Source organism: Pleurodeles waltl, chromosome 7 (assembly GCF_031143425.1).
Source record: "Pleurodeles waltl isolate 20211129_DDA chromosome 7, aPleWal1.hap1.20221129, whole genome shotgun sequence".
In the NCBI taxonomy this organism is placed as follows: domain Eukaryota; kingdom Metazoa; phylum Chordata; class Amphibia; order Caudata; family Salamandridae; genus Pleurodeles; species Pleurodeles waltl.
In genome coordinates this window covers 811,905,423-811,922,722 of record NC_090446.1, presented here as the reverse complement: position 1 = coordinate 811,922,722, position 17,300 = coordinate 811,905,423, and the positions used below count along the sequence as shown (strand labels likewise).

General features: G+C 46.2%; 1 protein-coding gene across 1 annotated transcript in view; it reads left to right on the top strand.

The window, feature by feature from the left end:
* Nucleotides 1–16,885: 16,885 nt before the first annotated feature.
* RARS1 (arginyl-tRNA synthetase 1) overlaps nucleotides 16,886–17,300 on the top strand; it is a 230,040-nt gene continuing 229,625 nt past the window's right edge. The window contains exon 1 of the mRNA XM_069199348.1: nucleotides 16,886–17,089. Within this exon, the coding sequence (XP_069055449.1) occupies nucleotides 17,045–17,089 (45 nt within the window). The 5' untranslated portion in view covers nucleotides 16,886–17,044. The remainder of the gene's footprint in view (nucleotides 17,090–17,300) is intronic.

Below are 17,300 nucleotides of genomic sequence, written 5' to 3'. Positions count from 1 at the left end.
GGTAGACCGGAGGTAGAATATTTAGGTCATAGAATAACTCCCAATGGGGTGTATCCTAAGGAAGAACTTATTAAGAACATTTTGGGCCTACGAGAACCTGAGAAAAAGGAGGAACTGTTAACATTTTTGGGAATGATTGAATTTCAGGCAAAGTTCTTGCCAAATCTAGCATCCAAAACCACAAACATGAGGAAATTGTTGAAGAAAGGGAAGGAGTTTGTGTGGGATGATGAGTGCAGAGTGGAGTTTGAGAGTATAAAGAAAGAATTGACATCAGTTGGAAGTTTAAGCTCATTTGATCCTAAGGAAATGTGTGTGATCATGACCGATGCGAGTATGAAAGGGTTAGGAGCGGTACTTTTACAAGACCTGGGGGAGCAAGATTTAAGACCTGTGGTGTACTGCTCTAGAACTCTGCGAGGAGTAGAAGTGAATTATTCGACAATAGAGAAGGAAGCTTTGAGTGTGTTCTGGGCAATTAATAAATTTAAAAATTTCCTGTGGGGAAAAGAGTTTCAGATTTTTACTGATCACAAACCCCTGGTAGAAGTGTTCATGAAGAGAGGTCTGGATATGATCTCTGGAAGAACCAGTAAGTGGATTGTTGGCCTACAAGACTTTGCTTTTAAGGTGTTTTATGTACCAGGTCCAAGCAATAGGATTGCTGATTGCCTATCAAGATTGAGTACTGAAGTTGAGAGCAGTTCAGAAGAAAGTCAAGATGATGTCATTAGTGTGTGTAATGTGACAAGAGGTATTGTTGAACAAAATGAGTGGTTGAGAGCGGTTATGGAAGATGCTGTGCTACAACGCGTGTGTAAGGAACATAGTGAGGGATGGAGTTCATCTGTCAAGGGGGATAAAGAGGCGGATTTTGGAAGGTGAGAGGGGAATTATCGATGGAGAATGGAATTTTGCTGCGGGGAACAAAATTGGTTGTCCCGGTATTGTTGAGAGAAAAAATTATCGAACTAGCACATGAGGGTCATCAAGGGATGAGTAAAACTAAAGCAAGAATTCACCTTAATTATTGGTGGCAAGGAATGGATCTTATGATCGAAAGGAGAGTAAGGGAATGTTATGATTGCTGTAACAGTGATAAGGTTTATAAAACCAGAGTTCCGCCGATGTGTACTCGTGAATGTTCCTCTAAGCCGTGGGATGTTGTGGCAGTGGATGTAGTAGGACCTATATTTGGTAAAGGTGGTTGCAACTATATACTAGTCTTAGTGGACCAATTTTCAAGGTGGGCAGAAATAGCGATTGGTAGTTGCATGGAGACTACTAAAGTGATTAATTTCTTTAATGAAATTTTCAGCCGTGAAGGTTTGCCGAACACCATTCTCACGGACAATGGGCCCCAATTTGTTTCAAATGAGATGGAAGAGTACTGGAAATCCAGGGGTATTGTGCATAAAAGATGTTCCTTGTATCATCCTGAGGGTAATGGGACAGTAGAAAGATTCAATAAGTGCATAAAGGAATGTATACAGTTGGAAGTTCCAGCTGGCAGGAATTGGAAAGATGGTGTTAAGAATTTTCTCCATGCATATAGATTTTCTCCTCAGGTCACTACAGGGAAGGTACCATTTGAAATTTTCAGAGGACGGAAAGCTAACACACGTTTGGCACCAGGTTGGGTGCGTTGGGGTAAGAATGAGTGTGTTACATGGTGTGACGGAAATAGGGAGGAAAGGGCGAAAGAGGAAAAGTGCTTAGTGAAAAGAAAGGAAAACTATGATAGGAGGAAAAGCACGTGCAATGTTGAGGTGAAAGTGGGTGATAAGATTTTGATTAGAAACCCCAGATTTAGCAAGTCTGGAAGTAAGTTTATGGGTCCTTTTGAAGTGGTCAAACTGTTCAGGAATGCGGTGAGAATTAAAGATGGTAGAGTCTGGAATCTAAACCGTGTGGTTGTTTCAAAGAATATGTAACCTAATTTTATTCCAGTTTACAGTTTGTTGTTTTGGTATTATATTTTCTTCCTGTATATAGTTTATTTTGTTCTCATGGGTTTTGTAATTGTTCTAAAAAAAAAGGGGAAGGTGTGTGGTAGAGTGTAATGATAGAATGCAGAATTAGAATGTGAGGGATCTCCTCTCTCTCTGGCACTGATGTGGCACTGATGTGATATCTGACATCAGAGTAGAGTGAGAGAGAGAAGGGATTCCGAGGAAGCTGTTGGAGCTGACTGTTGGCTTGACCAGATCTGTATGTGGCTAAGATACTTCTATTAAAGAACCTACATTTTGTACCATCAAGATTCATCTTTATTACACTCATCAGCATCATCTGGCGAGGGAGCTGAGGCACCGGCCCAGTGCAGTGGCCCACGGATCCTCGGAGGCAGAGTCGTCTCACGCCAAGGGGACCAGTGGGTTGGAGGGCGAGGGGAGTACCACGGGTGAGGCAACTACCACTGGAGGTAGTGACACCGATACCTCCTCCGATGGGAGCTCCCTGGCGGTAGCGGACCCTAGTGGGCCCACTCCTACTGTGTCATCTTCCGCCAGCCCCATACCATCACCACCCTCCCAGTTGCTCCCCACCAAGTTGCCCGTGCACACTCACCCAGAAGGGTGGGCGTCTCCTTCACCCCAGGCACGTCTTCCCCTGACCCAGTCAGCCCTGCTGCCCTCACAGAGGAGGCTATTGACTTCCTGAGAACCATCTCTGTAGGGCAGACAACCATTGTCAATGCCATCCAGGGGCTAGCATCAGAGATGCAGCAGACCAATGCCTATCTGGATGGCATTCATGGTGCTGTGTCTGGCCTACAGAGATCTTTTCAGGCTCTGGCCTCCTCTTGGACGGCAGCCAGTGTCCCTGGTCATTCCGTCCCCCATCCAACCACTTCTACCCCTTCCAGCACCCCACTTCCTTCACCCGTCCAAAGCACACATTGTGACACAAAGGCACACACCTCAACACACAAGAAGCACACTTCAAAACACAAGCACCACACCTCCCACCACAAGCATATACACAGCCAACATACACATGCACACACAACAACATCAACTTCCCCCAGTGTGTCCACCTCTTCCGCCTCCCTGTCTGTCCCCTGTAAATGCACACCCCCAGGCACTGCACCCTCATTCAATGTTTCTGACCCTATTCCTGCAGTCACCACAATAGCACACATCCATTCATGCATCCCAGACACCACACCTGCACTCACCACAATGGCTTTAGTTGACACATGCAACACACTCACCAGACTTGCAGACACCCAGACAACATATATTTACACTGGCAGCCTGTCTTGTCCCACTGTGTACACCCCCTCTCCCAAGACACTCAAACGCACCAAAACATACACCCATCACACACCCACCACACCTCAGCATATTGTCCAGTCACCTGCACCCACGTCATGCACACCTACACCTCTTATGACCACTCCCTCTACCTCCTCTCCCACACCTTCCTTCAGGCCCACCCCAATCGCACCTAAGAAACTTTTCCTCTCCCGTGTCGACCTATTCCAACCCACTGGCCCACCCCGTCTCGTCCCTAAACGTGCTCACCTCCTTGCCCTGTCCACTCCTCCCACGTCACAGCCCACCCCTGTCTGCCCTTCGCATTCCCGTGCCCCTTCCCCAGAGAGGAAGAAGCCCCGTGCTGAACCAGGTCCATCTGCCACCCCGGTCCAAGCCTACTCCCTCACCTTTCAAGGGCAAAACCAACCCCCCTCCACCGGCAAAATGAAAATCTAAGCCCCCCCGTCGTAAATCCCCACCCCCGCCACCACCTCCCCCTGTTCCCTGAAGTCCCTGGATGCCCCATTGTTGCCCCTATGAGGTGGAGTACCGTAGCACTTGTGGGAGTCAAGTTGGGACCATTGTGGCCCATCTGACTTATTCTCAAAAGGACTGGCCATTGGCCTTATATGCACTTCGGTTGCTCAGTGAGCATAATAAAGGTTAATGTGTGGCATGTGTTGTTAGAGGCACACTCTGGAGCCGTGGTCTCTTGTTTCATTGTTTGTGGGTGTTGGGCACATGTATGTACTTTGGGCAGGTTGGATTTGCCTTGTGTCGGGTAAGTACCTCTTGCTGTGGGGTGTATGGCTTGTGCTGCTGTGAAGGGTTGTGGGAGCGTTGCAGGGTGGGTGGAGAGGGTGGGTATGTAACTATACCCATTCTTGCCTTGTTTCGTAGGTTGCAGTACTTACCGTGGTCATCTTCGTCGGCGGTCTCGGTCGTGGAGGTATATGGCAAGGAGCAGGGCTGGCATGATCTGCAGCTCTCTATCCATGTCTGCTTCGGCGTGTTGTGTGAGCCTCCGGTGAGTGTTTCCTTATAGTTGGTTCGTTTCCGCCTGGCTTTGCGTGGCGGTGGTTCCCGCCCCGGAACTGATGGCGGTCTAGTGCTTCATTATTTGATGGGCGGGTAGGGCCTTTCCGTCGGCCTGTGGGTGGGCTCTGCCATCGTGGTCGGCACTTCTCTGCTGGTGATGAGTGGTTTTCAGGATGCCTGTGTTTCAGTTGGTTCATTATTTGGCAGCACGGACTGCACATCTGTTAGCGGTTGTTACCGCCGGCGGTGCGGTGTTTACCGCTGTGTTCATAATGAGGGCCTAAGTCTGGTTTCTGCCTCTTTATAAAGGTCGTTACCAATCCTCTCTTTACTTTAGTTCCCAACCCATTAACATTCCAGGTAAGCACAGCTGTTGCTTCTATCTCTGTTTTATGTGTAGTCATAGCATCTGATGTAACCTGCACAACAAGCAAATTTCCCTTCCCACTCCCCCCTCCCTACCCCTCACACCACTCCCGCAGTCGTACTGCCACATTCTCTCATGTGACGATCACTTTGCCAGGTCAGGTTCAAGAGGTCTGTTGACCATTCTATCCCAACTATACACTCCAAATTTACAGGGTTACTCTTAATTAAAGCTGATGCCCCCTTAATCCTCCCATTCAACAATGTCTCATAGTGCTCCTTGTTCATAGTTAGTGTCCGCTGTTTGGCATCACTCCTTATGTGGAGGGCTCACATCGCACTCATACATAGGCACTATGAAAGTCGTGAGAAAAGGAGGGAAGGGGGAGGGAAAGGGGGAGGGAAGGAAGATAGTCTGCTGTGGGGGGAAGAAAAAGAGTGGGGGTGGTAGTTAGGGAAGACTAGGGGGGGCATGTAATAGGGACTGACTAGAGGGAAAAAGGGGGGATGGGGGTTGGTGGTTAAGACGGTATCTACAGCTATGCCGTCCGCGTCTCCGAGCCCAGGCAGGGTCCCTTTAGTGATACCACTAGGTGTCTACGACATTATCTCTATTCTGTGTCTTCATTCATCTCATTGGTTGACCTTGCGACATTCAGTGCAGTGTGCGGCAGGTGTGTCTCCCCTCTGGAGGGGTTCTCATCTATTTCTGGGTCTGTTTCACAGCTCCTCTCTTCCTGGAGTTGTAGTACTCTGGGGCTCTCCCAAGGATGGATGGATGCCCCTCCCTCCCCTTAGCATCGGTGGCTGTTCCTGAGGTCGGATTGTCTGTTAAGTGCCTTTCTGAAGTGGATCCCTGAGAGCCAGTCCGGGTCTTTTTGAGGTTTGGTTGCCTCTTACGTTTAGTGGTCCATTTCTTGGGTCTGGCCCCCAGCTCAGCATCTCCTGGTTTTATCACCATATTTCTCTGGGTGGCCGTGATCTGTGGCCTCTCTTCCACCCAGTTCCATGTCTCCTCCGGCGTGTCAAAAAAATGTGCTTTCTCTTGATGTATCACCTTCAATTTGGCCGGGAATAGCAACATAAGTTACATAGCAAGGAGCTTAATCTTGACTGCCTCAAAGGATAGCCTTTTCTTTTGCACATCGTGGGAGTAATCCGGGAAGATCAGGATGGTGGAGGTTTCATAGGTGGTTTTGTCTAGCGTACGCACTTCCCGGAGAATAATGTCCATGTCATGGTAATTCAGGAAGCCCGCTATCAGGGCTCTTGGTGCTGCACCCACTAGTGGTTTCGGTGCCAATGCTCTATTGGCTCCTTCGAACTGTGTTTTAAGCCACGTCTCCAGGAAGTCAGGTGCATGGTTCTCCTCCGCCCCTTCAGGAAAGCCCACAAAGCGCAGGTTGTTTCGTTGTGTGCAGTTTTCGGCATCATCCACCCTCCAAAGAAGGTCTTTCATAATTGCCTGTATCGATCGCAGTTCATCCCCCTGCGCATTAGTCATGTCTTCCAATTCAGCAATCCTCTACTCCGTTGCAGTAACTCGTTCCACGACCTTGCGCAGATCTTGTCTCAGCAGCGAAACCTCCATTGCCACTCCATCCACTTTGGTTTCCAGGGCTGTCCTAGATTGTTGTATGGCCAGCAATAGGTCTGCCTTGTCTGGGGGCTTCACGGGGGTGTCAATCCGGGCAGACGAGCCCATCACCTTGGTATACTTGTCAATCTTAACCTGCTTGGGCGGCTTCAGCTCCTTGTCTTTGGCCATATTGGGCGCAGCATATGAGGGAGCAGTGGCGGCCGGCAGCTTTGGGAGGGGGGCGGGCGGGGGCACACACACAAACAAACACACACACAGGCTCATTCTTTCACACACAGACACGCACGCACGCACGCTCATCCATTAACAACACTCATTCCATTCAAACATACACGCACGCACCAAACATTCATTTTACAAGATCACACACATTCATTCTTTCACTCACACACGCACGCACGCACTCACATCCATTAACACTCATAACACTCAAACATGCACGCGCGCACCAAACATTCAATGTAAAACATTACACACATACATACACACACACACTTACCTTTAGCCTCCGGGTCCCAGGAGGGTTGGGACTGCTGCCTTCCCTCACTGGCTGACCTGAGGTCAGCCAATGAGGGAAGGCAGCAGTCCCAGCATCGTCACAGAGTGGGATGGGGTCAGTGAGACTGCTGACCCCACCCCACTCTGTGACGAGGTGTCACTGATTGACACTCTCCCTGGGCACTTCAGGGCTTAAAGCTGAAGCGCCCGGGGAGAGTGTCAATGGGTGACGCTTTCCTCGTCACCCAGGGGAGGGCCTCGAGGCACCTTTGCTGGGCCGAGTAGGTCACGCCCATAAGGGTCGTGATCTCCTCAGCCCAGCAAAGTTCAGCTCAGGCAGCCAGGAGTCTGCGCAAATCGCGCATGTCTGCTCCTGGCTGCCTGACCTGAACATGAAGAGTGTCTGTCAGGCTGACCTTTGTTCAGCCTGACAGACACTCTTCATGGGGTGGGGGGGCGTGGCCCCTCCGCCCTAAAGGACGGGCCGCCACTGTGAGGGAGGGATATCACTGCAGTTCAAGTCCAGTCGTGGGATGGGCAGTGCTTATCCTCAGAGTCGTTGTCTCTGTGCGCTCTAATTCACCGAGCTGGTCTCCTAAGGTCGATCCCCTCATGCGCTCCGTTCTTTATCTCTGCGGCCATTTCCCCCTTCTAACCTCCGGGGCCACATATACCTCCTACGGGCCACCCACACCAGGTGACTCCCCCAAGGGAGCATGCCTCTCGCCCCTCCGTCCTCTGTGAACGCCTCACTTCCTCTCTGGATCGTGGATCCAGGCTCGGATAACTTTTTCTGCCGGCTGCCCATCGATTTCTGCCCGCAGCCCTGAGACTCTGTCATCCCGCATTCGCCACCCCATGCTTAACGTGCAAAGCCTTCTTCCCCGTCTCTGAGGCCGTCTGGTTCTACCAAATCTCCTCTCTGGGGCCTCCAGCACCTCCTACCTGGGGCCCCATCAATTTGCCCCCTCTGCTGGCTCACCTGGTAGTGACACCCCTCCAGGCCTGCGTCCACTGATCAGTGCAGGTAAAATGGCAGCTCAGCGACATAGCTCCTCTGTCCAAGGCCGGTCCGCAACATCCGTCCACCACAGCCAGGCGGTCGCCTCACGGACCGCCTCCACTCCCCAGGATTTAATCCCGGGTGCTGCATCTGGGTTTTGTTCACCCGGAGGCCGGCTCTTTTCAGGTTTTTGCTGCTTCCCCCGGCGTCGCCGCCCTTTCTCTGCTGCGATCGGGTGTTCTCAGGTGCCACCGTCTTCCACTCCCATATCTATGCTGTTGGCCCTGCACTTTCTCCCCTGTTGTTACCGTGTCCAGGGACCTCATTTAGGTTCTCATCCTGTGTGTCGAAGGCAAGGATTATTACAGGATTTCAATGGGCCTGGCCGGAGCTCGTCCCGGACACGTCTAGCCTGCCATGTTGTCGGCCACGCCCCCGCAAAGAATATTTCTGATCTCAAACTTGATCTTGAACCTTTCAAAATCACTAATGTAGTTCAAAGCTTCACTATATGAGTTTCTGCAATAGGCAAGTGGATTAAAACAACACGAGGAGGAATCCATAAAGCTATGTTAGTACCTGTATTAATAGTAGTAATTTGTTTCTTGTCTACCCTAACAGTCTACAAAGCTATAAAGGCATTGTTGCTGAAGAAGAAAAACAGAGACTTGAATAAAAGAATGAAGAAAGATTTAGAGTTAAGAGACTGCATTAATAAATATAGTCCTGGCCCCTTGATAAACCTTTGTAAAAAAATTGTTGGTCAGAGATTTTCATTTCTGAATTATGTTTTTGGATCATTGGAGAAGTAATTTAGCTTGGGAACACTGCTAATGCGGGAAGATTTTTTCTGGATGACATTTTTTTAAATGATGGGTCTGTTGCAGTGATGATGTAATATTTCAGGAACCATAAGACCTATATACTTCATTTTGGTGTCAAAACATAGGTTTTGGGGGTCAGGTAGTCTTACAGAGACAGAAAATAACTCCTCAGAGCAACCCTGCTGCCATTTTCCAAAATGGCGGCTCTATAATGATGTATTTTAGCCATCATGTTGGTAATTTATTTTAATATTGTTTTTGTTTCAGGTTTTCCATAGATTCAAATTCGTAAACATGAGCGAAGCAGATGGTAGCAGAGGATCTTTACCTCCTGATTGAGTGTTGCTTACTTTAAAATCTGAGGACTCCTTCAACAAAGAAAAATGTGTCATATGCCAAACTAATCCGAAAGAAAAGCTAACATCAACTGCGGCTTGACAGAAGATAATTTGAGATGCTGCAGAAATATGGCACAACAAAGTTCACAAAAGATTGAAGCCGATGGGTCAAGAGGATCAAATAATTTGTAATTTGAACAATAAGTGCTACAAACTGTATACAATGGAAAAAAGCCTGGGAAAAAATTGTCAAAAAATAGCAGAAACCAGAGAATCACAACAAGAATCCGAGTCTTCTGAAAAAGCGAGGACAACCAACCCCAATGCCCATCCACCTCCAACAAATTATCAGAAAGCAGAGGATCTTCAATGTGTTATCTGTGGTTTAGCCAGAACAAGGGCCAAAGAGACTGCCGAAAGAACAAAGTACAGAGTATGTGAGTCTCAAAGGGCAAACATGTTTTTATCTACAGCTAGTTTCTTCCAAGATGATGTTTTCAGCCGAGTAGCTGATCTAAACAGCGAGGTGAATGTATTTGCAGCAGATTTGTATGTCCACCTGAATTGCATGCATGCATACATTCAAAAATATGAATGTACAATGACCTCCCAGCAGCAATGTAACTGGGAGCCTTCAGTTAAGTTTGTACTCTTTGAAAAAACAATTGAAGTTTTGAAGTGCTGGCTATGGGTTCACACTCAGTGAGATCAGAGAAATAACATTAAGATTTTTCTGGTGAGAATGTACAATGACAGAATTTGTTTTTTTTCAGTCTAACAAAAAGAATAACCCACTTATGGTGTTCTCAGCTGATTTGAATCCTGGAGTTCTTGCTGCCAAAATAAGATCACAGGATGCAGTATAATCAGCAGGAACCATTTTAAGAAAAGTCCTGAAAGATTTAGATTTTGGACTTAATGATAAATTTTGTGATGCCACAGAGCTCTGCAAATCATGGGAGTCAACAAGACTGCCTGATGTTGCTTTAACATTTTTTACATCATTGTTTAATATCTGCAAAGTAAAATTGTAACAGATTAAAGTTCTTGAGTTCAGAACAGAAGCCAACAACATTAATAATGGCTTTAAAGATATAAGCGAAGAAGTGAAGACAATCCAATGAAACGACAAGCTTATGTTGCGCAAATGTACTGTCTTTTCCAAATCATGTTTTATGAATTAAATCACGGCAAAAAGAAAACTCTGCTACATATGATGATTGCCCACACAATCTATGACAAGTGCAAATGTAGAGAGCTAATAACTTCAATAAATAGGACTGGTGTATCAACAAGTTATAATGCCAAAGTACGTAGCAGGAACTTGTTAGAACACCACTTCGAAGTCACTTTACCAGTAAAGGATTTAGAATTGCTGCTCTTGATAATTTTGATTTTTAAGACAGCTCTTCTTTGTCGGGAACATCAGCACACATGATGCTGCCATGGTGTTTTTTTCAAGACTGTACCAATGAAGAAGCTGCTGGAACACAAGCTGTGTCAGCTGTAGGCATAAACAAACGAAGCCGCAAACTTATAACCCAACTGCCTTGCAAACGTGTACAAAATCACTACAAGCCATCAACACATCCCAATCTACCAGAGAGTTTCGAAGTGGCTGAGGACATGAATCTTCTACCTGATGCTGCGGTCCTCAAAGATAATTTAACTGAATATATGATATTGCTTATTCAGTGTGGACTAAAGAATTGAGAAAACGCCAGTTCCTCCGTGGGCTGGAATTCATGCTCTGATCTCCCAGGATATGTCCCACTGAAGAAGGTTGGGTTTTTAGCAGTAATACCATCTCGAGTCACAAACTATGCAAAAGCATACAAAGCTCTAAACAATTTCCAAAATGTGCATGCTCAGCTTGAAGTCCAGCCTATCCTGCCAATTTTCTGTGATGGTGTTTTCCGTATTGTAGCTGACGTTTTTATGAGCAATCCAGTAGAATTTGATAACCTTTATCCAATGATGTGTTTTCCACATGACAAAAGTTGTATTGCGGTGTGCAGGAAGTTATCTCAGTGGATGTGGCATAGACATGTGGCATAGTCTATGCACTTATTGAGGCTGAAATCTTTGGAAGCAAAACTGCCCAGTCAGTATTGAGCAGAACGCATTATGTTTGTTCATTACAAGGTATGCTCATCATATCTAAGGCTATAGAAACATTGCATTGAAATGCTTTCTAGAACAAAAATGACAAATTAGGTTTTGCATATTTTATCTCAGAAGTGAACAAGGCATAGGGTGCACTTCAGTCAAAAGACATAGTGGGTCATTATGACCCTGGCGGAAGGTGGAGAACCGGCGGTAAGACCGCCAACAGGCTGGCGGTCTTACTTTGTGGAATTATGACCATGGCGGTTACCGCCATGGTCATCCGCCGGTTCTCCGTTCCGCCCGCCAGGGTGGAAACGACCGCTGGGCTGGAGACCTGGGTTTCCAGCCCGGCGGCCGTCACTAGACCGCTGGCGGTATTTTGACCCGGCTTACCGCCGTGGATTTCCAGTGGTTTGAACTACCAAGAAATCCATGGGGGTAAGCACTATCAGTGCCAGGGCATTCCTTCCCTGGCACTGATAGGGGTCTCCCCCACCCACCACCCCCACCCTCACTCCCTCCCCTACCCCCCCACCACCCCTGCCACCCCCCAAAGGTGGCAGGGCCCCCCTCCCCACCCTGACCCCGACACCCAACATCACATCACCCATACCCACACGACACGCACGCAGGCATCACCTACACACTTACACACACACACGCTGACATACATGCCTACATCCACACACACAGTCAGACACGCACACCCACATTCAAACATACATGCACACATCCATACAGACATACACGCACTCATTCCCATACACACAACACCCCCGCAAGCATTCACGCACTCACACACCCCCTCTACATACACACACGCACACCCCCATGCACCCACACAACACCCAACACCCCCCACCCCCCTCCCCTCACGGACGATCGACTTACCTGGTCCGACGATCCTCCGGGAGGGGACGGGAGCCATGGGGGCAGCTCCGCCGACACCACACCGTCAACAGAACACCGCCACGGCGAATCACAGGACGTGTTGAGAGAGAAAAAGCTGGTTGACTAAAGCTAAACTTCCATGCTTTAATTGCCATAGTAAGAGTTTCGTCCAACCAGCCACTACAAAACAGGTTAAAAAAAATAACTTTCACAAGCACATAGAGAGATGGATGTAGCAAAAGAAAGGGGTGAATTTATCAAGGACATTCTGTCACACGATCTTCTTACAACAAACGCATTATTTGATGGAGATGCTGCAACCAAACCAGTGAAGCACAAAGTAGTACAAGAGCTTGAAAAAAAAATTAACTTGAAGAATTTCAATTTGAAAAGGTGTCCTCATTGAAAACTGCTGTTATAGTGGACTATATGTCACAATTGCGAATGGTCAAGATTTCATCCATGCAAAACTTTGGAGAGGCTATTCAGACTGTTCTACAGATGTCAAAGTCAGTGTGCACTTTGCAAGAACTGCACATTGTCTTTGACAGTTATCTTGAACTATCTTACAAAGAATGTGACAGAATCAGACGAATGTCTACAAGTGGAACAATTGACCTTGCCTGCATCAAAAATTTGACATCTATACCTGTACAACTTGATAATTTCTGGTCATCAACATTGAACAAGCTCCCCCCTTGAGCCTCACCTCAGCGCCCCCACTGCAGGGATGGAAGGGGAATCGCTTCCCCTTCCACCCCGACACCCCTCCCGTGGCGTCTGATGACATCAGCCCACAATCGCGATGACCTCATCAGAGGCCTGCCCTCCACGCTGGAAGCTGAGAGCTTCCAGTGCGGATCGGAAGAGAAATGCTTTTAGATTTCTCCTCTGATCACTGGAGGTGCCGAGAAGGGCATGAAAGGAGAGGAAAGGCCTTTCCTCTCGTTTCATTGCTCTCTCAGCAGCAGAAATACCAACTAGTCACCAGGGAATTTTTTTTCTGCAAATCAACCTAATATAATTAGGGCGATCTTCCCCCGTGGGGGGGGAAAACCCCCTAGAGACCAGGGATAAAAAAAAATGTACTTTTTTTTTTATATGTGGGGAGCAACCCCTTAGGCAAGGGTCACTCCCCGGGGGACAAAATTACTTTTAGGCCATTTATGCCCCCCTTGGGGGCAGATCGGCCTATTTTTATCAGGTCCTAGACACCAGGGATTTTTTTTTTTTTTTTTTAATATTATTCAATGAGGGGAGCGGTCCCTTGGGAAAAATATTTTTAGGCCTTTTCTGCCCCCCCTGGGGGCAGATTGGCCTATTATAATTAGGTCGATCTGCCCCCACGGGGGCAGAAACCCCTAGATATCTTTTAGTTTATGTTTACTTTTGTTTTTTAAATATGGGGAGCAACCCCTTATACAAGGGTCGCTTCCTTGGGGTGCAAATTGTATTTAGACCATTTCTGCCCCCCTTGGGGCAGATTGGCCTATTTTTGTTAGGCCAATCTGCCCCCAAGGGGGCAGAACCACTATAAACCAGGGATTTTTATTTTTTGCATCAATTTCACGCAAGGGGAGTGACCTCTTAGGCTAGGGTCGTTCCCCTGGGGGGGGCAAATTTATTTTAGGCCATTTCTGCCCCCTTGGGACAGAGCAGCCTATTCTTATTAGGCCGATCTGCCCCCAAGCTTCACATGCACCCCGCACCATTTTCTTACCCACAATGCCCTGCAAACCTTCAACTTTGCTGGAAATCACAAATTTTTCCCACTTTTTTGTGATGGAACCTTCCGGAATCTGCAGGAATCCACAAAATTCCTACCACCCAGCATTGTCTGATCTATATCAATAAAAATTCTGCTGCACTTGTCAGCCTAAAAAGATGTATTTTTTCTAACTGCCCTTTTGGATCTTCTTTGGTTCCCCCTCAATTTCGACATGTTTTTGGCTCTTCCCTGTCACAGGCACTTGGCCCACCTACACAAGTGAGGTATCATTTTTACCGGTAGACTGAGGGGAACATTGTGTGGTAAGAAATTTGTCCCGGTGTGGTGATTCCACTCTGAAATATGGGAAGAATATGATTTTTTAGCTAAATTTGAGGTTTGCTGAGAATTCTGGGTAAGAAAACACTGGGGAATCCAGACAATTCACACCTCCCTGGACTCTCTCGGGTGTCTAGTTTACAGAAATGTCTGAGTTTGGTAGGTTTCCCTAGATGGCTGCTGAGCCCAGGACCAAAAACGCAGGTTCTCCCCCTGCAAAAACAGGTAGTTTTGTATTTGATCATTTTGATGTGTCCAGAGGTGTTTCTTGGGCCAAAGTTTGAGGTTTGCAAAGGATTCTGGATAACAGAACCTGGTCAGAGCCACACAAGTCACCCCATCTTGGATTCCCCTAGGTGTCTAGTTTTCAAAACATTTTCAAAAATGCTGGGTTTCCTCAGGAGCCGGCTGAGCTAGAGGCCAAAATCCACAGCTAGGCACTTTGTAAAAAACAGCTCTGTTTTCTTTGTGAAAATGTGATGTGTCCACGTTGTGTTTTGGGGCATTTCCTGTCACGGGGGCTAGGCCTACCCACACAAGTGAGGTACCATACTTATTGGGAGACTTGGGGGAACGCTGGTTGGAAGGAAATTTGTGGCTCCTCTCAGATTCCAGAACTTTCTGTCACAGAAATTAGAAGAAAAGGTGTTTCTTGGGCCAAAGTTTGAGGTTTGCAAAGGATTCTGGGTAACAGAACCTGGTCAGAGCCCCACAAGTCACCCCATCTTGGATTCCCCTAGGTGTCTAGTTTTAAAAAAAAAATCAAAAATGCGCAGGTTTGCTAGGTTTCCACAGGTGCCGGCTAAGCTAGTGGCCAAAATCCACAACTAGGCACTTTGCAAAATACAACTCTGCTTTCTTTGTGAAAATGTGATGTGTCCATTTTGTGTTTCCTGTCACGAGCATTAGGCCTACCCACCCAAGTGAGGTACCATTTTTATCGGGAGACTTGGGGGAACACAGAATAGTAAAACAAGTGTTATTGCCCCTTGTCTTTCTCTACATTTTTTCCATCCAAATGTAAGACAGTGTGTAAGAAAGCCCTGTAATTCACATCCTAGTATGGTCTCCCCGGAATTCAGAGATGTGCAAATAACCACTTCTTCTCAACACCTTATCTAGTGCCCATTTTGGAAATACAAAGGTTTTCTTGATACCTATTTTTCACTTTTTATATTTCAGCAAATTAATTGCTGTATACCCGGTATAGAATGAAAACCAATTGCAAGGTGCAGCTCATTTATTGGCTATGGGTACCTAGGGTTCTTGATGAACCTACAAGCCCTATATATCCCCGCAACCAGAAGAGTCCAGCAGATGTAATGGTATATTGCTTTCAAAAATCTGACATCGCAGGAAAACGTTACAGAGTAAAAGGTGGAGAAAAATAGTTTGTTTTTTTCACCTCATTTTCAATATTCTTTTATTTCAGATGTTATTTTCTGTAGGAAACCCTTGTAGGATTTACACAAATGAACCCTTGCTAAATTCAGAATTTTGTCTACTTTTCAGAAATGTTTAACTTTCTGGGATCCAGCATTGGTTTTTCACCCACTGCTGTTACTAACTGGAAGGAGGCTGAAAGCACAAAAAAATAGTAAAAATGGGGTATGTCCCAGTAAAATGTCAAAATTGTGTTGAAAAATTGGGTTTTCTAATTCAAGTCTGCCTGTTCCTGAAAGCTGGGAAGATGGTGATTTTACCACTGCAAACCCTTTGTTGATGCCATTTTCAGGGGGAAAACCACAAGCCGCCTTCTGCAGCCCTTGTTCCCATTTCTTTTTTAAAAAACGAAATTTTCGCTGTATTTTGGCTAATTTCTTGATCTTCTTCAAGGGAACCCACAAAGTCTGGGTACCTCTAGAATCCCTAGGATGTTGACAAAAAAGACACAAATTTGGCATGGCTAGTTTATGTGAAGAAAAAGTTATGAGTGCCTTAGCGCGAACTGCCCCAAATAGCCAAAAAAAGGCTCGGACCAGGAAGGGAAAAGGCCTGGCAGCGAAGGGGTTAAAGAAATACACTTATTTGAATTGTAATAGACTTTAACCTATATTTCGTGTTGTTTGTTATATGACTTACATAACAAATATTTTCAAGCCTCAGTCAGTTCGTGCATAACTCCGTTGATTTGTTGGGTCACCCACCAGTAATACTTATGCTGCAATAGCGCCTAATCCCAGTCTCCTTGTCAATGAAGTGTCAAAATCGTAAACGGTATTGTATTGCATTGCATGACCAGGCTAATCCTTCTTTTATTTCGTCTGATAGTTCGAAAAGCAAGGTACGCAATTTTTACAGCTAAATAACATTAGGAAATACAAGGTTCAATTTAAATTAAGCCTTTGTTAAGAATATGGCAGACTGTTTTTGAAACGTACAGGTCTAGCAACATGTAAATATTTGTAAAATAGCGCTTGTACTAATGTTTATAGTTATACAATTGGCTATAATTAAAATATGAAACTTGAATGTGAAAAGAAATTCACTCGGGCTTATTTGAAGTGTATATCTTTTTCTAGCTTATGAGGAAAACTCACTTTACTGAAAAACCTGAGCGCCACTTAGCTTTTCCACTATGTTGTAAATCCTAAACTTGCCAGAGAAACAAAAGAAGGACAAGAGGAATTACTGGACTAATGTCGCCGCCATCTTGGGTGGAAGAGGTATGCGCGCTAGTATACGAGTCACCTACTGTACCCCAAAGAAAGTATTTGATATTTTTCCCTGAGAAACAGATGTGTACCTTTGCTCTAGCTATTAGATATTATTTATATTTGTATTGCTGTAGAAAGAGGGATATCTTTATACTCATAAACGTGTTTCCAAAGTGCTATTTTTTCCTCTCTATTTTTTAAACATATATCGACAACATTTATTTACGCTTTGTTTTGTGCTGCATTTGCAGGACATTGCTTCAGAAAGAAGTTGCTACGCAGAGCGACCGGCGCTGCTCTCCAGTCGCGCTTGCAGGCTGCTATAGGCAGCAGGAAACGTCTGTCTGGACAGGAAGTACGTGCAGTGCCGGTTTCATGCTCGTTCTTTTGGGGATTTAGCGGCGCTGAGGATGGATGTTCAGGTGTCTGAGTACAGAGCTAGACTGCAGCAGCAGGTGAGCTCCTTCCTTTCTTGCTGTGGTTAGGATCATGTATGTTATCCGGTTACTGCAGTAAACATAACAGGTCAGCTGCAATTGGTCCCCTTTCGCCGTGTAGACTTGCTTGTGTAAACCACAATGACAGCTGAGAATATAAGTGTTTTTGGTAATGGCTATTGAGCCCAGTGGATAACATTAATTACTTTTTCACCTTCAGGCTAACGAT